We start from the raw sequence: 25,654 nt of genomic DNA, 5'->3' as shown, positions 1-25,654 counted from the left end.
TGAGGCTTAGAACTGTTATAACGTTGTGTAGGAGAGCTTTGCAATCGAAGGCTATATAATTCAAAAAAAATGTTTCAACTTATTTTATCATGTGGTAAATAACTTTATCAAGGTAGTGAAACATTTAAAAGTGGTTCATTCTTTAACTGTTTACAATATCTGGCCAACAATGACATACTGGTGTTTAATCTATAACCACTTTCATAGTGTCCACAGTAGGCTGAGATATACACTTGTTCTAAGGTTAGTTTTGTACCTTTGTTTCTGGAACAAATGGACATTGCACTGGGATTTGGGCAGCAGAAGTTTGGGATGGCTGATTTTACCCCATGTATATCTCTGATTTTTCTGAGGAGTGAAGGGAAAATGTCCTTAGGAATGGTCTTTCAACTGTATTTGAATATGCAGATTGATCATTCATTATATATTTTGTAGGTATATGTGCTGACTAATACTGAAAATAATGGTCAGTTGAATTCTTACAGTGTCTTGTAACATGTGGAAAAGGAACAAGGCAGAGGCAGGTGTGGTGTCAACTGAATGAAGATCACTTGAGTGATGGCTTCTGTGATCCAAGCACCAAACCTGAGTCTCTGAGGCCATGTGAGCTTCATGCATGTGCTTCCTGGCAAGTAGGACCATGGGGTTCTGTGAGTATATGATAAGGGTTTTTCTGCTCTAATCCGTCATTACAGAATAACACAGAAATTGTGGTGTATTCACTCTTTAGTGGCTGCATCTAAATTTGGGTGTTTTTTTGGAAAAAGATTCCTGAAATGTAAATCCCTACCTGCACAATTTTGTCAGTACTGCTAATGTTGCTGTGGTAAATATTCTAACTTTGCTTTTTAATTCAGTTTTGTTAAGCAAAATGCTACAAATTTTATGCTTTCATGAGGAACCATATTCAATATCCTGTAATAAACCGTAATGGAAAATAATATGAAAAAGAATATATATATAAATAACTGAATCACTTTGCTTTACACCAGAAACTAACATAATGTAAATCAACTATACTTCAATAAAAAATTTTATGCTTTCATCAGTTTTATTTAAACTATAGACATTTTCATGTTCAGTGTCTAAATTATTATCTTTACTGTATTTAGAGTAGGCATTGTTGGGAAGTTTTGCCAAACAGGCAGCTAGGAATCTGCTGGATGAGGGTGGGCAGTTTATTATCCTACACAGGTTGCCACAGTTGCTGGGAAACCTTCTCTCATCTGCCCTTTAACTCTGTCCTATGCTCTTCCTTCTTTATCTCTTTGAAATTTACTTAGCGTATTAAATGACATGCATACACCAGGTCGATTTTGAAAAGTATTTAGTTTCTCTAAACTGTATTGACTCTGCCTCCAAAATATCAGGCTTCTATTGATATTTTTACATGATAACTTTTTAAAGATATAATAATTGTCCATTTTAACTTCACTATTTTATTAGTATCTCCATAAATTTGAATAAAGATGTGTGTTGATTTAATTTGCTCATTTTAAGTCTAGAATCTGGTATAAAGGACTAATAAAAATATCTACTGAAAGTATATTCTTAACTGTCTATTCACGAAGAAAATTAAGTTTATGTAATTTTTGAACAATGGTGTTTGGTATCTGCTTATATTCTTTCAGTGCACAGCCACGTGTGGACAGGGGTACCAGATGCGTGCTGTGAAATGTGTCAATGAGCTACTTAGTGCAGTGCTAGATGATAGAGTGTGCCATGGAGCTAGTCGCCCAAGTGACAGGCAGGTAAAGGACACCTCTTCATGGATTATAAACAAAAATGTTTGATACAGGAGGATTATTGATATGTTAAAATTATTTCCATACGTATTTTTTCCACTTAAACTTCTATGCCTTAAAAATGTATGTGGGGGGCTTCCCTGGTGGTCCAGTGGCAAAGACTCCACGCTCCCAATGCAGGGGGCCTGGGTTCGATCCCTGGTTAGGAAACTAGATCCCACATGCTGCAACTAAGACCTGTCGCAGCCAAATAAATAAATATTTTTTACAAAAGGTATGTGGGCATCAGAAAGTATATTGTTCTTGGTTTTGCCAGCTTTATTGATGCTTTTTTTTTTTACTCTTTATCTGCCATTGGATCACTCATTTAACTTATATTTCTATCCTTTGAACTGCAGAAGGCTGAACCTCTAAAGCGTGTCGTACTGCCTAAGGGAGCATCCTGTGCTCATTCAGGAGGTTTCAGCTTAGTGGTATTTTTGAAGGACTATTACTCTTTTCTTTTCAACCATCAGGCAGAATGATCCAAACTTTAACCTTCAGAGTCATACTATCCACTTCTAGCCCTTGATAGTATTTTGTACTTTTGAAAAATATAAACCTTTACATCGCTTCTTTGTAGTTTAGTATGCAAATGTTCTTTACTTATATATGTGGATGATGAAATGAAGTATAGGATTTAGTATAAAGCAGAATGTTAATTAATTCATTGATGTTTTGTGAGACCCATTTTTCTTTTGAACAGGACTGTATTGTTACACCTTGCCCAATTATCCCTAAAATTGGGGCCACTTCATTACCAGCCCTTCCCATGCGAAAGATAGCACAATGGCGATATGGTTCTTGGACCCCAGTAAGTGAATTCCTTTAAGAGGTACAGTGTTTCTACTATGGAGCCTTTCAGACATCCACAAAATAGTTGCTACAGATTTGCCAAATTAATGTATGCATTCATTCTCAGGTATTTTGATGAATATAAGTTTTAGCATTAGATAATTTAATGACTAAATCCTGTTCTGCCTTTCAAGAGCTCTGTGTCTCTGGGAAGAAATTTAAGTTTTCTAGCTCTATTTTCTGATCTACCAAATGGGGATGATAATATTTATTGATTATTTTTTTAACTTTTATTTTATTTATTATTTTTTACAGCAGGTTCTTATTAGTTATCTATTTTATACATATTAGTGTATACATGTCAATCCCAATCTCCCAATTCATCCCACCACCACCCCCCCACTTTACCCCCTTGGTGTCCATACGTTTGTTCTCTACATCTGTGTCTCTATTTCTGCCTTGCAAACCAGTTCAGGGGATGATAATATTTATGTCCCAGGTTGTTATGAGAAGCAGATGTGACAGGCTTTTTATCAGCCTTTATTTAAACTACCACATATTCATGTTGTTTTTCTAAACTGAAGGCTTTAATCTTTTCAGAGTATATACTTGCTTTAGTATATATGAAAATATATACTAAATATATGAAAGATATATGAAAATATATGAAAGATATATTTTTAAGTTTCACATATTCTCTGAATATTTTAATTATGAGAGCCTATCTACTCTATTACCTAGGTCTTTAAAAGTTATCTTAAATGATATCTTAAGATTCTCTTATATAAAATATTTTCTGTTTTTTTTCTTAATTTTAGCAATCAACTAATCAATATTCCTAGAAGCTGAGTATTTTGTTTCATTATCACAAATATCTGATTTGTGAAATTTATTTTCTAAACTCATTGGGATATTCACTGCCCTGTCTTTGACTCAGAAATGATGCCAGGTGATAGTATTTATAATTTAACTTTTTTCAATAAACTTGAGGCTTAGAAATTTGAGCAACAGCCAAGTGTAAGGGATGTGGAAATGTCCTGTATAACTCCTTGGTATTATTCAATTTTTTTAGTGCTCTGTGTCTTGTGGAAGAGGGAATCAAGCCCGTTATGTAAGCTGTCGTGATGCTCACGATGGAATAGCAGATGAATCATATTGTGCCCACTTACCCCGACCAGCTGAAATAGCTGTCTGTTTTAGCCCTTGTGGAGAGTGGCAAACAGGGAATTGGTCACCTGTAAGTATTTTTATGTGAAAAAAATGAAATGAAAAATTTAAATATAATACTTGCTATTTAAGATAATGTAGTTTATTGGCTGAATTTGTGATCAGTGTTCAGCTTCCTGTGGCCATGGAAAAACAACTCGACAAGTTTTATGCATCAACTATCATCAGCCAATTAATGAGAATTACTGTGACCCTGAAGTCCGCCCTGTGATAGAACAAGAATGTAACCTGGCAGCCTGCCCTCCCACATACAGCCACTTTCCGAGTTCCTCTGAGCAGCCAAGCCATTTTCCAGGCAGGAATTTTCCATTAACTCACAAACCAGAAGATAATCAAAATCAGGGGGTCCATCCATCAATCAGAGGAAACCAGTGGAGAACAGGACCATGGGGATCAGTAAGCCCTCTTTATTGAGTTATACTAATTCTGTAATTTTGTTATGTTATATGGCCTTTTAACAGATATGTATGTAATGACATCAAATGCTTTTAATGCTAAATTTTTCTGAAGATCAGTAGTTTAAATCTTAAAAGGATTAAGCAAATTTTGATGCAGATTACAAATCCCCAGAGTTCTTATTGAATTATACAGTAATGTGATATTGTGATTACAGAGGAATGCACTTGAAAACAATCCCAGAGTTTATTATAGTAAAAATAAAAGAAAATCTTTTAAGTGTTAAGACTACCAGTGTTTATGAAGAAAAAAAACCCCAAACCCCAGAAATTACTCTGATAGCAGTGCAGTAAGCTGGAATAAAATCATGATTACTAGAAAAGGTACAACTGTGGTTCATATTTTATATGAGAGTAAAGATACCAAATAAAGGAAAACAGTGTGAAATTTAGTAACTTAATATTATCTTTTGGTTTTTTTCCTTCCTAATGAGACCTGAAAACTTTAATTCCTTTTTACTTAACACTTAGGACAAGGGTGAATTTCCTTTTGTAAGCTTTAAAACTTCACCTTTCCATCAACAAATTCTAATGAAACCCCTAGTTAAAACCCAAGTGTTGGTTATGTTGTGTTAAATAAAACACATTATGTATTAAAAAAAAAAACCCAAGTGTTTTTTGACAGATATTCTCGATTCAAATTATGATTCCAATGAGGGGGGTTTTAACGTGGAGAGCTTGAATTTGAGTCAAAGTACTGTTTTTATGTGGGGTTTTTTTGATGTAATTTTGTGCCATGGAATCTGCAGTTTGTGTGTTCCTGTGTTCCATCCTTTTCAGTGCTCTAGCAGTTGTGCTGGAGGTATTCAGCGTAGAGCTGTGGTTTGCCAGGATGAAAATGGACAAAGTGCCAGTTACTGCAATGCAGCCTCCAAACCCCCAGAGTCAAAGCAGTGTGATTCGGGGCCTTGTCCACGGTGGAGCTACGGAAGCTGGGGAGAAGTAAGTCATACTACCTCCTAAACTTGTGGAGATTGTGACATCTCCCAAGACTGAAAGTTAAGCACTTCATATTGTTACCGTTGGATAATCTTACTTCACTGTACTACAGAGAAAATTTTTTTTTTAAATTGAGTCAGTAAAAATATATAAATCACTCATTCATGATAGGAAATATATACTCCAGATTTTTAACAGAATCCTTTGTGCTAGCCAATAGGTCTGTGACCTACTAAAACCTCTCTAAAAGTAGTATATTATTGTTTTAATTTCTTAGAAAATTAGACTGATATAAAGATAGACAATTAGAGTGATATATAGGCATGTTTATATCCTTATATCCATATCAAATGAAGGCTGAACCATTCATTTGCTGAATCTTTTAAATGGAGAGCTGTCAATTATTGAGCACTTTCTTCATGTCCTGGCATTCTTTTAGGCACTGGGATTATGAAGATAGTTTAAAAAATGGTTATAATGAATACTAATTCCACCTATATTATACATGAGAAAGAAGAAAGACTTACATTGGCTTTGGATGAATAAAACAAACCGCCTAATTTAATTAGTCAAATATTTTTGCTGAATGATTTTAGTACATATTTTCTCTCCATAAGGAGTTTTGAAATCATTGTTTAAAGATACACTCTGACCAGGTGCTAATAAATAGCAAGTACCTCTTTAAAATGTACTTTTACTATTTTCCAAAATGAAAGTAACTTTTTCATTTCTGAGTTAAATCTCATAGTGAAAATTCAAATAAAATGAAAAATTGTGAAAAGATAAGAACTTTTAACATTTGATACATTTCCTACCAGACTTTTGTTCTGTGTGGGTTCCAGAAATAGGTTCATACTATACATGCCACTTTGCCATCTGCTGTTTTCATGTAATATATATATACTGAACATCTTTCTATGCTTATAAATTTTGATCTCCCTTATTAGCTTTCATGGCTACACAGTCATCTTTTGATAGGATACCATACATTATGTAGTTAATACCTATTACAGTACCAATTCTCAAAATTTTGTCTTTTTTAAAAAAATTATAGAACTAAAACTTTGATTTATTTTTTACCCAGGAAGAATGTTGAGAATTATAAGGATTCTTATATTTCTTATATAAAAATATAAATATATTCTTATATATTTCTTATAATTATAAGATTATAAGAAAGGATAACTTTAAACTCTAGCAATACTGATTATGTACTCAACATTGAATAAAGCAATATAATATTCTTTTTGAAGCCACATAGTTTTGATTTTTCTTCTTATTTTTAGTGTACACAAACATGTGGAGGAGGAATAAAATCACGATTCGTAATATGTCTATTTCCCAATGGCCAAATGTCACGAGAGCAAAACTGTGAAATCTTAAACAAGCCACCTAGTGTGGTACAATGTCATGTGCATGCTTGCCCTGATGATGTATCATGGCATCGGGGACCATGGAAATCGGTACGATAGTATTCTTATTTTTATCCTTCTGTTTTGTTTTGTTTTTCTATGTTCCTTTTACTTTAATTTCCTCTCTTCATAAATTGTGATGCACACATTTTATCTTCTGATTTTTTTTTAAAGCAGACCATTGGCCCTCTTGGCTTGATAGTTTGAAAGAAGAATCATTCAATTTCAAGTACTGTAATATATACATATATATAAAATAGTTTTATATGTATTTATTTTTTTATAAGTGAATTTTGAACCATAGCACTATTCTAATGGAAGTATCTTTCTCCAGTACACCGTTGGCTTGCCCACAAATTAATTGGAAATGTTTTACTATTTACATTTGTACATAATGTTAACATTGTGCTTATAACAATGGCGAGTTAAGGCTGTCTTGTTTGAGTATATAACTGTTTGTGGCTTTTGTCTGTCAATGTCCAATAACTGATCTAAAAGCAAGTAACATTCTTGTTTTTATCATTGTTAAACTTAGTATTTTGTTTGGAAATGTGAAAATATTGTATTAAAAAATATAGAGAAATTTACTTACACAAAGTAAATTAATTGTTTACAGTTTGTCACATACATCATGGAAAAGTATGATTTATATAGTAGTTTATAAGAATGTACATTTCTTCCACTGTGTGGAGTTACTGTGTTTTGAGCTGTTTTAATTTTTTATTTTTTTTGAGCCATAGACAAAATCCATAAATATTTATGAATGATTAATTTCCTCTAGTATTTTTCAAATACCAGGCTTTGAAGAATAATTAATATATAAATATATTGAAATTAGCATTTTGGTCACTTTTGATATTTTAAATCATGAACAACTAAGTATACTTTTCTCAGGTGAAAAACTGATTGGAGTCTATAATCTATTTATAATTAAATTTATAAAGTTAAACAGTTCTTTATTTGGAAAATAATTATAACTCTGGTTTTATATCCAACCCTGATGTGTACACTTGTTTTACTTCACCCAAGTCAAAGCTTTATGATGAAATGTAAACCTGTTTCAATTCATGCTATTTGAAGAACAGGTCAAGTTCCAGTTCAGGCTGAAATTCATCTTTAGAGTCAGTGTGACTGATACAAAACAACAGAACATTTTAACTTTATAGGAGAATCTTAAAGTTAAGTTGCTGCATTAGAAGTAGAGAGCCATTACTTTTCAGGAACTAACAAAAAACATATTTTGCTATGGAAAGCATTCACATATTTACTTAATAAAATGTTCACTGACCATCTGCTATATCCTAGGTACTGTGCTACAGTAATAATAAAGACATATTTCTTACCCCTATGGAGTTTACACTTTAGTTGGAGAGATGTGAAATACTGTAGGAACTCATTTTAAAGATATTTTTTGTTAGTCATTTTAGATTGGAAATTCACTTTCTCCTTACTATATCTCTGTTACATTTTCTTTCATTTTATTGGTTTAATTTGCAAGCCTAGTTCTTACTAAGACTTAATCCATAGATTGCCTTCTTGGAATTTTGCCTCAATTAGGAAAGCAGACACAAAGGTTTTATTTTCCCCACTCGTTCATGAATTCATTAATTCACGAAGCATTAGACATTTACTTATGTCTCCTGCTTTGTGCTAGATATTGAAGTTCCTAAAATTAAGTGCTTTTGAATCAGATTTTCTATTTCAGGGGTCAGCAAACTATGAAATCTGGCCCATTGCCTATTTTTGTAAATAAGTTTTATTGGAACACAGTCATGCACAATTTTTTATGTATTATCTATGGCTGCTTTTGCACTACAAAGCAGAGTTCATTAGTTGCAATAGAGACTGGCCCTCAAAGCCTGAAATATTTACTATTTGGTCCTTTCTGGGGAAAGCTTGTTGACTCCTGTTCTATTTAATAACCTTATAAAACTTTTTAAATTTAATGTAAAATGTACTTAAAGTTATAGCATATTAGAATTGCAAATATTCATTTGGGGTCAGTTTTAGATGTTTTTGATCCTTTGTTTAACATTTTTAAATATCTTAATGTTTATCAATCTTCTCTACATATTCACTGTAGTATTCACATAATTTTTCCCCAGCTTTATTGAGATATATATGGTCATATTGTATAAGTTTAAGGTGTACAACATCACACAATGTTTCTTGTATTGGAATAATATCTAATACTACATTCCAATATATTTGTGTCATGTTATTTCTTTGTATGTAAATGATGTCATAAGTGAAAAACCTGAATGATCATTAAAGACCCTGTGTAGAGGTAACTTTTTTCAACCTCACAAAAAACAAATGACCAAGAAAACAATAACCACAAATTAAAAAATAGTAAGACAGAAATATAAAAGTCTTCAATTGTTTAATACATGTTTGTTCCACAAAGGAGTTCATTGACTAATTCAGTCTTTGCACTAGGAAAGAACTATAATTTTTTTTATAAATTGAAGATAAAAATTTAAAAATCACAGTAGATGTATATATCAGAATTTTTATAAACTTTATTTATTAACTTTTTATAGGTATAAAGTAAATATATATCATTAGAGCACCTGGATTTCTTATTATATGAAGAATTTTATTCCTTAAATTAGCCTTTTATATTAAAAGGGTTTAAGTGATCTGAAGTTTTGTTGTTAAAACCAGATATAACCCTTTACCTCTTTCAGTGTTGTTACATATTAGCCAAATTTCAGAATATCTCTACTTAACATATCAGGTTGATATTCTTTCATGTATAACTTTAATTTCAAATCCTATTTACTAGGTTAGAAAATTAAGAAATGTATGTGTATGTATATATATACGTGTGTGTGTATATATATATATATATATGACATGAAATCTTAAACACTTTTCATTTTAAAGCAAAATTAAAATACCAAGTGCTAAATCATTAAAATGTAACTAGGAAAAATGTTGTAAGTATACATTTAAATTTTCTCCATGTTGGAAACCTTGTGCTGTAATAATTTATAAGCATGATTAAAGAAAGGAATAAATAAATCTTAATGTATGTCTGTTAATTTAATGACTGCATTTTTGTGATTAGTCAATGTGAAATGATTGTATTTTAACCCTTGCTTATTAATGATGTGTTGTGGCTTTGTGCTTTGCATAATTCACATGTATGTTATATTTTTATTCCTTGGATCAATACCTAACATGTTTTAAGTCACTGAACAGATCCTGTATTGTAATGAATGCCTCTTTTCTTTTGATGTATTTTTCTTAAATAACAAATTGTTAATTTTTCTTATTAAACATTTAATTGTTGAATAGTATATGTTTTCATAATTTTACTGAGTATACGTATAAGCTACTGCTATTTTTCAGATAATCCTATTAGAAACTAACATTGGTATTTAAAAATAAGATTTATTATTGGCTATCAATTTTTAAATGCTAGAGATTTTAATATTCTTTTCATATATTATAAATAATGAATAAAAATTTGTGATGTAAGCAAATTTATTTAGTAAATTAATAATAGATATGCTCATGCCCAGGGTAGTCTGTAAAAGATGAGTAAAAGTTTTATTTTTCCTTTATATTGTAAGGGACACTACATGTAACATAAACTATTCTAGCAAATGCTCTTTAAATAAATTTATATTAACTTATCTTTATTTCCCCCTAAACCTCATTTAAGTGACTTATTTTCCTAGAATATTCCTACATAAAATGAATATTTTTTTATTCCCTACATAAAATGAATGCATGTTTGGTAAGAAAATGATGTGTATTCCATTGTGTTCTGGGGTTAATAATGATCACACAGAGGTAAAGAGAGTATTTTTCCCATTCAAGATTGTTTTTTCCTCTAAAATGAGAAAATTATTTTTAAAAAAGGAAAGCTTGATACTTGAACCCTCTTGATGCTAGTCCTTTTCCCCAAGGGTCTCTTTTTAAAATAATACCCTCCTGTAGCATTATGTTAAAAAATATATATATGTGTATATATATAGAGAGAGAGCACTAAATTTCTAATATGATACAATGGAATGTGACAAATAGAGGCGCTTTCAGAAATGAGCATGGGGTAGCCGTACACACCTAGTAAATCTGCAGTTTGTCAATTTAACAGTTTTGTATAACAAAAGAACACTGAGGGACTGAGCAGAGGGGTCGGGCAGCCTCTTAAACTGTAGCTCCCACTCAAGGTGGAATGAACTCGGGAAGGAACTTGTTACTGGCTCCACTGCTCCTAAGACCAGAATCAGCCAGGGGAACAAGGTAATGTGTGGGGAAATGGTTTCAAGAAACTGTCAATTCTTTGTAAAGTGGAGTGTTCAGTAAAACAATTTATAGTAATCGGTTATTTTCGTAAATTTGGAAAAGACACACGCCAGTATAACAACAGACTGGAAATCTATTTGATTTCCAATTTATCATAGAAATCTGTTGAAATAATGTTTCCATTTATTATATTGCCATATCATTCTATGGTACATTCATCAACTCTCCCCCAAATTATGAGCATCCCCTACGTGTTCGGCGTTGTGTTAGTCACTAGAGGTAAATCAGGCACAATCCCTGTGTACAAGGAGTTTGCAGTTTAGTAGTGAATGTACCAGATAAACAGATGATCAGAAGCAGAATGGGATTCCTATCTTATTTCAGTAACAAATTTGTGATTTATAATATTGAAGACTCATAATATTGGGGGCTCAAAAGATTATAATTATCCAAGAATTGGTAATAAGGATTGTATTTGAAAGCATAGTAATTATTCCAAGAGATCCTTCTAGAAAGCCTTAACTAGCAGGAGGTATTCCATTATAACCTGGCTAGAGATGAGTGGCGTCCAAGTCTCTGTGCTAGACGAATAGGTTAGCTTTTGCCTGATCGCAGCATCTTTTTCTTTGTCTGTGTGTGTGCATAGATTTCATGAATCACCGAAAGGGAGAATGTAGACTGATTGATAGTTTGCCCTAGATATGATGCTTTGAAAATAATTTTGGAGATACAAATAGACCTCGCAGTTTTGAAATGTGTGACTTAGGAAAAATTTAAGGAGATAATCTAATGATGAGAATGTAAAAAAGGATACTTGTAAGTGTGTTTGGTTGAGTGAAGTTAGAATGTAGAGTTTAAAATAACTCTAAAAAACATGTCAACGTGAAATGGTGATACTGCTATATTTTTCTTTATATGAAGAAAATGGATGGTCATGTTTCCATTGTAATTCTATTTTCCCAGGCATAATGCTTCAGAATGTTTAAGAATTTCTGGAAATAGATTTTTAGATGTTCTAGAAGAACAGTTACAGTATTCTACAATATCTATGTGCTGTATGAGATATATAGGCATGTTAATATTAGTGCATTTATTAGATCCCTAATTTTTTGTTATAATTTTGTGTCGACTTTCGGTAGACTGAGAATCAGATTTTAGTTCCTATATAATTACAACAGAGTCAAACATTAACACTTTAAAGGGTCTATTTGACATTTTCTAGACAATTAATTTCTAATTTTTAATTATATGTACATTTCTCAGTAAAATATTTTGATCACATACCCTTATATATTTTTATATATCTATACATTGCAAGCATAAACTAATATATAAATGTGATTTATAGAACATATACATTTAAAAGGATAAGATGAATATTTAATATTAAATATATTTTTAATTTTATGGATAATAAAGTTTTTCTCTCAGTGAACTATTATTGTACTCATCTCATGTTTAAAAAGTGGTAGAATGTTTCATTAGTTTGAAAATCTTGTTTCAGTACTGTTAGAGCAATTCAAAAGTCTGGTTTATTCCAATATACGATTTCAGTAGCTTCCATAGCTGAAAAAAATTACTTTGCTAAATGCATACCTCCATATAGCAAAGTTTATCACTGGATGTTCCTGTTATAAACTAGTCATTGATTTTAAATCATTGGATCATACCAGTTATTTTAAAGAATTTTATTGAAAATTGACAAATTTCCATTTTTCATTCTGTCATTTGCTTCTTGAAAAGTACTGGAAGGGGTTATATCTTTATATTTTAACAAATACTGTTAAAACAGTGAAACTGAAAGATTTGGAAGCAATTTAAACTTATTAGAAAATCTTGCTCCAAAGTTTTAAAAATACACTGGAGAATTTTTATCATTGGCATACTTATGGTAACAAAGTCCCATAACACTAGAAACACTTCCAAACATTTCAAAATGTTCTCTCCTTAGAAGGATTTTCCAAAAGCAGTTGCCTTCTCATTCAATCTTAAATGTCTCCTTTATCTTAAAGGAGAGATTATAAGTCTATTTGTTTAAGTGACAGGTATAACATTTTAATCCTTATCATAGAAAAAATCAGCAAATTTGGAACAAGCCTCTTTTCATAATAGAAAAATTAGTAATTCATCTTCATGATCCCATTTGGTAACTTGAACACAATTGGCAAAACTCTGTGGCTTAAAACTGAAAAACCAGCAGGAGCAGTGTGTCATGGCACTCATCTGATTAGAGTGTTATGAGTTGATACATGTACTGTAATCTGTTCATCTTCCTAAGTGGGTGTGTGTGAAGTGTGGTGGGTACACTGAAAGTGAGTGACAAGTGATGATCTCCCTGCCAGGATACCTAATATGCATTACATATCAGGCTGACATATAACCCCATGTAGTAAAGCTTATTTTCTTACTTTAGATGAAAACAAACGTGAACAGAGACTATTAAAAAATGTTTTTGGTACTCCATTGAATCACCTTGCCTCTGAGATATACTTGAGACTTAACAGTTCAGTACATCTCTAAAACCTTATATGTTACACAGTAAAGATTGGAATTATGTAATTTGTTTTCATAGACACCATCATCTGCTTCTTGGTTGTACTCCCCTACCCACATGATTGGGTAAACTTAAACTCACCAATGTACCTAAATCTAGTAGGCTATATCTAGGAAGGTACTCTCTCATGTCCTATTGTGATATGACCTTTGCACTAAAACCCTGGTATCATATAATATGCATTATATGACATTCATATATTTGTGAAAGTTAAATGATGTATTACAAAGTTTTTGGTAGATCACCTAACAAATTCTTCTCTATCGGTTGTAACTGAGCTCTAAGGTGATCCTCTAAGACCGCTCTGAGCTATTTTCAATCTCCCTGCACTTTTGACATTTTGCAGTTGTGACCCAGGGAAACTCAGAGACTTTGGAGGTAACTATGAAGGGAATGGTGGCCACTGAGCTCCCCAAAATTAATCCCCATCAATCCATTCAAGATTATTAAGAGCCCATCTATAACAGGCACTGGGCTAAGAAAGCTAAAGATGAATAAGAATGACATACTGTACTCAAGGGACTCACAGTCCAGGGAAAAAATAAATATATACACAAATCACAAGGCAGAAATGGATGTCATGGAAAGTCAGAAAATGTGCATCCAGTTGGAGAAACGTAAGGCTTTATGAAGAAGGCATAAGCCTTGATGTGTAGATAGGATTTGAGTGGGAAAGGAGGAACCAGGTTGGAGATCACCCTGAGCAAAATCAGAGGCCAGAAAAAGTAGTTATTTGACTAGTGTAGGTTGGTTTGTGAGAGACAAGGGGCAAGAATAAAGTTAGAAATATGAAATATGAATTGGGCCATAGCAAGGAGGACCAATAAGTATCATGCTTAAGAGAATTTAAAAATGGAAAAATTCTTTAAGTTTGTTAAAAAACATTGAATTTTTTGGAGTGGGAACACAGCAGTGTTTTAGGAAGATTCATAGGCAATTCTCATCATAAAGTATAAACACATTGAAAATATCAGAGACTGGAGATGAGAAGTCCAAGAGAGGACTCTTCTAAAAGTTTAGAATGATGATTTAGGGCCCGTTCAGTTACTCATCACGTGTTTATGGATTACTCACAACACTCAGGTTGTAGTGGAGTAGAAGAAGCTGGTAGAGGAGAGATTCATGGGACTATTTTTTGCAAATGGGAGGAAAAGATGTATAAGAGAACATCTTGTCAAGTACTGTATTGTCAAGATAATAAAGTTGAGAAAAGTCATGTTGGATAATTTTGAGATAAATTAATTTTGGGCTTGAAGAGTAAAAAATTTGGGCAATGAGTCAAGAATTTACTATGATTACAAACTGCAGATTGAGCAGCCCATTTGATGGTGTATAACTTGGCTTTGTATTAGTTTCACGTAAGAGAATATAATCTTGACTTCACCAAGAGAAATGTAAATTTTCATTTACCAAAAGAGTTTGAAGCAATATCATTATTCCTAAGCCTACTGAAACTTTTAATAGTAAGAAAATTCTAGATCTTGTGATTAAGAGTTGTGGTGTTAGAATGCCTACGCTTGAGTTAAAACTGCTATTATTTAACTGAGTGACTTTTGGAAAGTTACTGAACATTTTGAAGATTTTGTTTCATAGAATATAATAATAGTGCCTACCGAAAGAGGACACTTTTTAGTATTAAATGGACAATGGGTAAAGTAATTAGCATAGGGCCTGTTTAAACTTAAAATTCAATGTATTTTGCTTTTTATTATCACTTATCCAATAATAAGTACTAACCCTCTTTCCTCAAAAAGCTAGAAATCCAAATGCAGTAGATAAGTATAACACATTGAACAATCTGAAACAAGATCTACTGAAGCAAAAATACTCTAGTGTAAGAAAGAAATCAATTCGGACTAGAGTTTGGCTTCTTCTTCAAACTTTTAAGAAATGTGACATTCAGCAATACTTGCAATCATAAAGGTACAATTCAGTGAATTTTAGTGAACACACCTGAGTAGCCAGCACCCAGACCAAAAACAGCACCCCAGAAATTTCCTCACATACCCCTTGCAATCACTATACACCCCAAAGCTACCTGTATTCTGACATCAAATATCACTGATAAGTCTGCCTGTCTTTGGACTTTATACAAATGGAACTTAGAGAATTTGTTTGTGAGAGGCACAATATGACATTTGTGTGATTCATTCATGTTGCAGGTAATTGTAGTTTCTTATTACATTCTAGTACTGTATGAATAAATTTGTTGTGTGACTAAATTAATGAATTTATATGAATATTCTCCAGTTGACAAGCAATTGGAGTTGTTTTTAATTTGGGATTTACAAATAATGCTGTTATGAACATCTCTCACACATGTCTTTGGTGAACATGTATATGCACATCTGTTGGGTAGGTAGACAGGAGTTGAATCTTGGTTAATGCTTAGGTTCTGGTTTAGTAAATACTGACAGACAGTTTTCTGAAGTGTTGTATGGGAATTACAGTTGCTCCACATCCTTCTCAACACTTGATATTATCAGACTTTGAAATTTATAATTTTCATGGATTTCTCAAGTTATTCATTCAGTAGATATTTACATAACAGTTAGTGTGTGTTAACGATGGTTGCATAGTACTAGGTGTGGAGGATAAAAACACGAATGTATCAGGAGATAGAAGATATTACATATTACAGCTGGATAAAAAAAGACTAAAGCAACAACAAATTAATACATTTAAAGAGATGACTATCATCATTTTTGAGACAAACGTTTCTTTTAATGTGATATTTATTAATAGCAGGAAATATGACTCTAACCTAGTTCCAAAATATAAATAAAAACAGAATTGAAAATACTGTGGCAAGCAGTCAGACTTCTGGGGAAGAGAACTTTGGTGAAATTATTAAAATTGTCAGAAAAAGCCTTGCCCAAAGTAGAACCATTTTTATTTCTAGCCTGTAATTTTTTTAGGATATAAACATATTCACAAAAGTTTTTTTTTCTTATTGTAGACTTTACCCATCATAAACAAATGCAAATATAATAATATTCAATTGGTAGAACCAGAAAGCACTTTGTGTGATTAAAGATGAATCACTCTGGGATATCATTAAATATAGTGTGAGAATTAAAATGTACCATGTAAATGGTGATGTGTGTTCTGTGAGAATATATTCTTTATAGGAGAGTGAAAGAATAAAAGGAACTTTTTACTGCCACACTAATAAAAAATGACTCCATATTCTACCACCAGAGTTTGCATCCTTCCATCTGAGGGAAGCTTTTTTACTGTTTATTCATGGGCCTTAGGAACATTTTCAGATCTAGGAATAGGGAAGATAATCAGGCCTGGCTCCTCTCACATCAGTGGACATTTCTTCAGCATCCAGGCTCAAAAGAACAGTAGGAGCTCATATGGGCTCCAGTCTCCAAGTCAGCATTTCATTGCTAAAGTTGGCAAGATCTTAATTTTAGATGAAACCAGGAGACACTTCTCATCTATGCTGATCCACAAGGCACCCCATAGAATCAGTAAAAGAACAACAAAAATATTGGAGAAAGAGATCTAAATTACATGAAGCTTTCTTTTCTGTGTAATTTTTGTAGAATTAAGGGCCATTCAACTCTACCTCATTCAGATAACATAAACTGCATATTTAAGTGATGTTTTTTTGTATGTATTTGCTCATTTTTTTCTACATAGCATTTATTCATTCATTTATTCAGTAAACATTTATAGATGTGGTTTCTGACCTTATTAAGTTTAGAATTCTCATTTATTTTTTATTTCAGCATCTTTAATGTGTGGGCATATTTTGGTAGAAAGTCTAGTTATTTTTGTTGATGTATGATTTATACATGAAAATCATCCTAATATCCAAATTTCTATTATGTTAACAAGGATATGGTATTTATTTAGATATAATTAAATAGGCCATTTAAGATTACAGTTTATATTGAGGAGAGCTTTGGAGACGTTTTTTGTATTTCATGAAATTAAACATTGTCTTCAAGTTTTTGTGCCTGTGTCACTCTCAAACTATGAGGATTTTTTACAATTATTTTTAAGTCAAAATATGGAGAAAACTTGTACATAAAACTCACTTCCTTATCGACTGGGAAAATGTTTCCATGTATATATATTTTAATGCTTAGGAAAACTCTAGAGAAGTTTTTAAAAGAGAAATTAGTTGGAAAGATTTTAGCTGTGGCTATGATAATAAAAAGCAGATTCTTTTTTTTTTTTTTTTTTTTTTTTTTTTGCGGTACGCGGGCCTCTCACTGCCGCGGCCCCCCGCACAGGCTCCGGACGCGCAGGCTCAGCGGCCATGGCTCACGGGCCCAGCTGCTCTGCGGCATGTGGGATCCTCCGGGACCGGGGCACAAACCCGCGTCCCCTGCATCGGCAGGCGGACTCCCAAACACTGCGCCACCAGGGAAGCCCCAAAAAGCAGATTCTTTTTTGAAAGCTATTTTATCAGAAACTAAAATTTAAAAGTCTGGGAATAACTTCATGATTTCATTCAGATAACTATGTCATAGTAAATGAGGCAATATAAAACTATAAGATTTATTTGAAATTTCTTAAGAAGTAAAGGATGGCATATTCTCCTACCAATGGATGTCCCGTAATTCAGGTGTGCAGAAATTTGCATTTTCTCATTTGAGTAAATAATACAACTTTAAAAATAAACCCATAAATATATATCTAAAAAGTTAAATTATTTTGATTCTTGAAATGTTTTAAAAATACTGTTTTCTTACATTTTTGGGTATTATACCTTTAAAATTGGGAGAGACTTTCAATTTCCTCTTTCTTATCCTTCTACCCAAAGCATACATTATTTACTGTTTTTCATCTGAATTATACACAGTTTCTAGGTTGATGAACATTTCTAAAGTTGGAGACCATACATAACACAGCATAATCCACTTCTTTTTCGGAAAATTATATGATTGTTCTTCTGTATTTTGGGGTAAAATTGATATACATGGAATATTCCTCTGTAACTCTCATTCTGCACCCTGAAGTAAGAATACATCACATTCCTCCTCTACAGGGCAAATACTTGAAGGCAGCTATTTTTCTGTTTTCCTGGTTAAATATATTTATTTTGTTCAACTCTTTAATCATCGCAATCACCTTTTTTTACTTCTCTCTCAAAATCTCACATCTAGAATTTCATTCATTAGCAAAAATGGTCTAACTGTAAAAAGAATATTGCCACCCTTAATATGAACACTGAGCCCAATATAATCAATATTGCATCAAATTTCACTTCCTAGTGGTCACCTAGTTTTTTTTATACTGATCTTACATCAGTATAAGCTTAATATGTATAGTATATGATACTGTTATTAATCATTTTATTTTTCCTTAACAGTAGATATTTTTAAGTAAAAGTATAGAACTTCTATTTTTTTATCTAGTAGTTTGCATTCATATAGTTTTTATTTAAATTCTCATATTTGACTTTTAAATAAATCCTTCCAACTTTATGTCACAAGTAAATTGGGAAGCATGCATTTCATGTCTTCATAAAGTAATTAATAGTCTCCTCCATACCCAGGTGGATCCAGAGCTCAAGCACATACCTCTAGAGAGAGCTCACCCAGTTTGACATTGATCTCCATTAATGAACTAAATATCATCGATTACAGTTTTGAATATAGTCTTATTAATGTAACACATGTACATAGTTAAAAAAATAAGTGGTGCTAAAATGCTGATAAAGAAAAAAAGCTATCTCCTGTTGCAGTCTTTCCTAACCCAGAATTAATCTTTAAATCCTTTTATCTATGTCTTCTGATATGTATTTCCTTATTTCCAAACAGGCTTACTCTGCTATTTCTTGATGCATCAAAAAAAAAAAAAAAAAAACAAATTACTTATTGACTTCCTTTTATAGAGGTTGACTATTTAATTCCTAAATGGACCGCTAATTTTCTAATCCTATCTTCAAAATAAATCTTGATTCAGTCAACAGTTAGTGTTCCTTACGTCAGTGTGAAGCCAAGTAGTGTACTTTGAAGCACTGTGCTCCTTTTTGAAAAATTAATTAATTAATTTATTTTTTGGCTGCGTTGGGTCTTCGTTGCTGCACGCGGGCTTTCTCTAGTTGCAGTGAATGGGGGCTACTCTTCATTGTGGTGCATGGGCTTCTTGCGGTGGCTTCTCTTGCTGCGGAGCACAGGCTCTAGTCGCGCAGGCTCAGTAGTTGTTGCGCACGGGCTTTGCAGCATGTGGGATCTTTGCTTTGCAGCATGTGGGATCTTTCTGGACCAGGGCTCGAACCTGTGTCCCCTGCATTGGCAGGCGGATTCTTAACCACTGCGCCACCAGGGAGGTCCCTAAAGCATTGCTCCTTTCTTGCACAACTCTTTGATTTTCCTAGAGTTAATAATTGCTTCCTTTAAAAATTTGCTTAGTTTTTCTTTGAATGTTCCAATTATTATTTTTTCTCTCAAGTGCTTGAACAGGTGTATAAAATCTCTATGAATGTTTTTTTCTAAATGCTCAGATATTTCTCTTTCCTAGACTCCTCCCAGAGCCCCCTGACCCCCATTCATCCTCTTTTGATCTGGCCAGGACAAACAACCTTGCTGACCATTCTCTAATCCTGTGAAGTCTTTTCACTCAGTTTCGATGTTGATGACTTTTTCTTGCATCACATTTTTTTTTTTAATTTACTCTTGTATATGAAAACACTTTTCCCTGTATCTTCTGGAAAGATGAAAAATGGGAGATACATTTTTCCTTTTGTGCAAATCTGAAAATGTCTTTGGTCAATCCTCATATTTCATTGATAATTTGGCTGGTTTTAGAATTCTGGCTTGAAAATAATTTCCTTCAGAATTTTTAAGGGATTACCTTATCCTCTAGCATTCTGAGATGTCTGGTGATCCTGACTCCTGATTTGTTGTAGGTGCCTTTGTCTTCATGTCTATGCCACTGAAGCTTTTGGTATCCTTGTCCCTGTTGTTCTGATATTGCATGATAAAGTGACTTAGTGTTTGTGTGTGTTTAAAATTCAGTTTGTTAGGCATTCTATAGGCCCTTTCATTAAGGAGGCGTGCTGAGAAAATCAATTTTGTTATTTCTTGGATTAAGAGTGCAACTATTTTCATTTTTCTTTCTTGAACTCTTTCTAGTTGAATATTAGAATTCTTGAATTGATCCTCTAATTCTCTTGTTTTTATTCTCTTATTTTCTGTCTCTGTCATTTGGTTTTACTTGATGGGAAACTTTGTCAGTGTATAAACCATCTCTTGAATTATTTATGTTATTACATATTTAATTATCCAAAGCCTTTTCTTGCATTCTAATTGCTTTGGAGTCATAGTATTCTATTCTTTTGCCCATACAACATCTAGTCTCTCTCTCTCTCATATTCTCTCATATTAATTACTGTGATTTTGAGGGGAGATTCTCTCTTGATGGTCTCCTTATCCTTTGGACCCTTTCTTTCGGTAAGGGTGGGAGTGGTTTTCTGGTTTTCCTATGGAAGTATTTTTTTTCAAAAGTTGATAATTTTCTGCAGCTCATTCATATTTAAGAGTAAGGCACTAGAGAATTGATATGAAACTACGTTTGGATAGCATCTAGTGACTAATGTTATTCCCTGTAAGTCAATAGTTTAAGGTCTTTTTTCTTGGAGACCCAGTTTCTCAGAGAAGAACACTTGAACGCCCTGCCAGTGAGCAAGAGTACTCTGGGCAGAGAGACTAAGGGTCAAGAGTTCAATGTGTAGAATTCCCTTATTCTTCCTCAAGCATCCCCAGCTCTGGAACTCCCACAAATTAATTTCTCCAAAGAATAAACCCCTCATCTGCCTAAAGAGGAGTTGAGGAGATGTAGCCCTTCTTGTTGCATCCAGGTGCTAAGTGGCTCAGAGGTCTTGCATGTACAAGGTTGTCTTGCTTCACATTGATCTTTTCTCTTCTTTTCATCTTCCAGTCTGTTTTATTTGCTTTGACTTTGTGGGTTGAAAAAAAAGTCAAGGAGGGAGGGGGAAATGAACACATATGATCACTCCATCATTTTTAACTGAAACTGGTTAGGTTTTTGTTGGTTTTTTTTTTTTTTTTTTGACCATATGTCTATTCACCTCATATTCTACTTTCTCTTCCTTCTCTCCACTCTGAAATAACTTGAAGTATGTCTGATGAGTTTTTCGGCATCTTAGTAAACAGAATTTTTTTACAGGGGGAACAAGATAGGGTCTTACCTGAATTCCCTTGAGGTGGTTACGCTCCTTCTCTCACTACTGAATGAGCTACAAATGTATGAGTGTTGAACGATGCCCCTATTCCATTCAAGTGTTTAATAGAGAAACCCACACTATGGATTGTATTTTCACTACCTTTTTTTAAATTTATTTACTGAGGATTTGGGAAAGGAAGAAAAAGACAGGGGAACAGAGGTTTAATATGACTTTAGAGTATTGTGTCAAGCACTGTTTTAGGTTCCTTCATCCATTATCCCCTTTAATCTCACAACTACCCTGAGGTGTAGGTGTTATTATTGCCACTTTATGATGAGAAAACTGAGGACTAGTAAGGTTAAGCACCCAGCCCAAGGCTGTTCAACTGCTGACAATTGAGGTTCAAGTGTAGGTCTCTGATTCCAAATCCCATGCCCTTTTTATTATTCTATCTTCCACTCCCCAGTAGTAAAAACTATAAAACCCCGCCTTAAATTTTAACATAAATAATCTTTATCTGATTAATATAATTTTAAAATTAGCTTAAGTTCACTGAAAAATTAATCCCGAAAACATTTTTGCCTCACAACTTTTATTGCATATGATAAATAGACATAAATAGGTGCAGTGGGTATCACTCCTTTAATTTCAACTCTGACTTTTCCCTTATCAAAGCCTTCATAGAGCTCATTTTTTATTTCTCATCTGAGAGTTCTCTGTGCATATTCCTTTTCAGATCTTTATAACCCTACTTGAAAGCAAACTTCTTGGCTTTACTTCTGTTAACTCCCACAGCTAGCATGAAAACATTCGTAGAAACTTGAAATGGTAAATCCTGCTATTCTGTTGGCACTTGATTTTAAGAATTTTGTAAATGTTACCATAGTAAGTAATGCCTTGAAAGCCAATCTATTTTTTTTAAAGGTATGCTTTAGTTATTTTTCTGATCTCTTTACCTTTTTATGGTCTACCCACACTGAATAGTTTTCTGCTTTGTTCCATCCAGGAAAGCAGATGCTCATGGTTCTGAATGCAGCTCCCAGGGGTTAAAATGTGGGTTTTTATCACGGAACGTGCCATACCATCTAACAAAAGTAATGTCCCAGTTGTTGTGATTTGTATAAAGACATCAAGAAAAAGTAAATGCACAATAATGGCCCCTAAAGAATTGTTAAAATTAGACAAGAGTTATATTATTCTCATATTGACAGTAACAATTTTTTCCCTGATACCATGTAATTGTTAAGATTTGTGTTAGTGAGTCAATAAAATCTCTGAACAAGAACTCTTTAGATGAGATTTTACGGAGGAGTCTGAAATGTTCATTACTACTTTGTAATGCACACACACTATACTATCAGACAGGAAGCTAAAAGAATAATCTACAAGCTTTAAACTAATGCCAGTTTTTCCTGAGTCATTTTATTTGTTACAAATAGTGCTTACATTTTGAATTAGAGTTACATTTACTGTTGCTTCTAGCAAAATAAACCTCAGTTCAGTAACTCATGTTTGCAGGTTTATAAGGATTGTTTATCAAATCTTATTATTGAAGAAAATGAATCCAATAATTGAGTATTTTAGTTATCATATACTGGGGTGATTTTTATCCTAATTTTCTAATATTTATGTGTGGAAAACAGTATACGATAAGTGAAATTTTCTGTATAAAGTACTTGCATGAGTTATTGTAATTTTGCTTCATGTTTTATATTTGAAAGTGAAAACAATCACAAAATTTTTCCATAGCCATAATTATATTATAGTAAATCATCTTTAAATATTACTTGCAATTGAATTAGCCAGATAAATTATACATGAGATAATTGTGTTGCATTGATTAGCTTAGAACTGGAAATCCATTTTGTGTGTGTATGTAAATATATACATATATACTGCCCCCCAAAATTTTAGAACATTAGAAATTAATATATTATAATATTTACAATAATATAAATGTAGTGAAAGTTTACTGGATATGTTTGTTATTAAGCATATATTTCTTTGTCCTTTAAGTTGAGACTCAAACATCTTTGCAAATGAATCTGACTTGAAAATTTTTAAATGTCTAAATTTGCAGATTTTAAATATAATCAGATACAATTCAACTGAATGAAATATTTCAGTAGTACATATTCTAAAAACCAAATGCTGTCTTGGATTATTAAAGCTTCATAGTCAAAGGGTGTCTGTAACAGGTTAAAAAGGAAATATTCAAACTCCATTAAACTTTAAAACTCTAAGTATAATCTTTCAGGAAATACTATGAATGGGGTCCCTGTTGATAAGATTTAGTATCTTACTCCTTACTGCACATATGCATTGAATTAAAGGAACAGTGGCAGTACTGTATTTACAGAGTTGACACTCTACTCTTAATATGCATATTTTTGTCATTTTTTTGCTTCTCTTTAAACAGAGAGATACCCTACTCTACTATACTCTGGCTGTTTTGCTCTAACTACTTCAATGTTTTACTTCTCTAATAATTTTGGAGCTCAATTTAAAATAGTATTCCACCATTGTAAGGAATGCCCTTAATTACAAAGTATTAATAGTTGTATAAAACTCATAGCTAATATTTTTCTATACTGGGGCTTTTCTCTTAGATAAATAGTTATCGTTGTCTTCCTGAAATTTAAAAAAGCATGCTGTTCCTGGGGTTTAGATGTGGCCTGTTTGTTTGATTAGCCTCTTTATTTTATTTAGAGAATGTTATAATAGGCTTCTTAAAAATCAGAAAGAAAAAATGAAACATATATATCCATGGATGCATACACACAATAGTGTTTTATTCCATAGAATATCTAATTTCTGGACTGTTTTGGCCTGAAACTCTATCATTTCCCTTTGTAATATGTCATTTCATAGACAATTTTTTTGTTTCATAAGAGTGTTGTAAAGACATTTAACATAATCACCAAAACATCGTTTTAAAAAATTCTCTGGCAAAATAGTTATGATCAAAAATTTTCCATGAAAAATTTAAAATTTAACTTTACTATAGAAGCATACAATCGTTTAGTTTTGAAAAGTTCAAAACAAAGATAAATAATACATGTTCCTATAGTGAGAAATTCATTGATACTTTTGGAATTGCCATAAAGACAAAGAAAACCACAACTAATCCTCTTAAATTATTTCCACAGAGACACTTCAAATACCTGATTATGTTTTAGCTACTATGATACGTTTGTGTTTAAATCAAAACCTCTCCATTTTATTCATTGTAAATTGATGCTTCTTATTCAGTTGCACCTGTCTTGATGGAAAGCATTTCTGGTTTGTAGTGAGAAGGTATATTTGGACTTAGATTTGTAATGTGTAATGATTGTACACATTTAGCTCTCCTAAAACAAAAAGACTGTGTGAACCCCTTTGTCACTTGGTAGCAGATTTTCCTTGGTTGTCTTAGCTAATACCTGTTATACAGTAAGCAATAGGATAGACATGACTTCCAGCCATCCAGTTATGAGCTTTCACATTTTCAACAGATGACTGTGGACCTTGCTGTCAGGAAACAGAGAAAATGTGACATCTAGAAATAAAGTAAAAATTCATTTCTTCATTAGATTGTTTGATGACTTAACGATTATGTTTCGAAAAACAACCAGAAAATTCCAAAGATTCTGAAAAGCAAGGTGAAATTGATTAATAGTAACTCACTTATTTTTATTCAGTTTTGTATTTTCTTGTTAGTCATTTTTTGCATAATAGCAACATTGGAAAACTAAAATTAAGTCAAATTATGCTATTTCTGATAGCTGAAAAACTAAATGTCATTATTTTTAACTATCCCTGAAATGGTTCATGATAAACCATAATATAGAATAAAATGTTTACAATAGTATTATCAAATTTTGATAATACTTGTTTAATGTTAAATATTTTCCTTATCAGCAAATGAAGAGGAATGTTAAGGAAGCTGTAGTTTAATTGTTACAAGACACTTCTAGTTCTGACTAATTGACCTTGAATGACTAACTGACCCTGCTGACTTTAAACAATGGGGTCATTGCCAAATTTACTGATTGAAGTCCATTTAGAGAATTGGAAATTATTTAGGCTAAAATATT

The 25,654-nt window shown here is 32.5% G+C and overlaps 1 protein-coding gene across 1 annotated transcript in view; it reads left to right on the top strand.

Annotated features, from left to right (window-relative positions):
• The window catches only part of ADAMTS20 (ADAM metallopeptidase with thrombospondin type 1 motif 20), a gene marked incomplete at its 3' end in the record, with an annotated part of 187,940 nt that overhangs the window by 108,452 nt on the left and 53,834 nt on the right, over positions 1–25,654 (top strand). Inside the window, exons 22-28 of the mRNA XM_079715292.1 lie at positions 486–650; positions 1,632–1,751; positions 2,491–2,598; positions 3,652–3,816; positions 3,912–4,202; positions 5,042–5,203; positions 6,487–6,663. Coding sequence (XP_079571418.1) covers positions 486–650; positions 1,632–1,751; positions 2,491–2,598; positions 3,652–3,816; positions 3,912–4,202; positions 5,042–5,203; positions 6,487–6,663 — 1,188 coding nt within the window. The remainder of the gene's footprint in view (positions 1–485; positions 651–1,631; positions 1,752–2,490; positions 2,599–3,651; positions 3,817–3,911; positions 4,203–5,041; positions 5,204–6,486; positions 6,664–25,654) is intronic.

Source organism: Hyperoodon ampullatus (assembly GCF_949752795.1).
Source record: "Hyperoodon ampullatus genome assembly, chromosome: 11".
Taxonomy (NCBI): domain Eukaryota; kingdom Metazoa; phylum Chordata; class Mammalia; order Artiodactyla; family Ziphiidae; genus Hyperoodon; species Hyperoodon ampullatus.
Note: the sequence above shows the minus strand (reverse complement) of the source record. Positions and strands in the feature narration are given on the sequence as shown.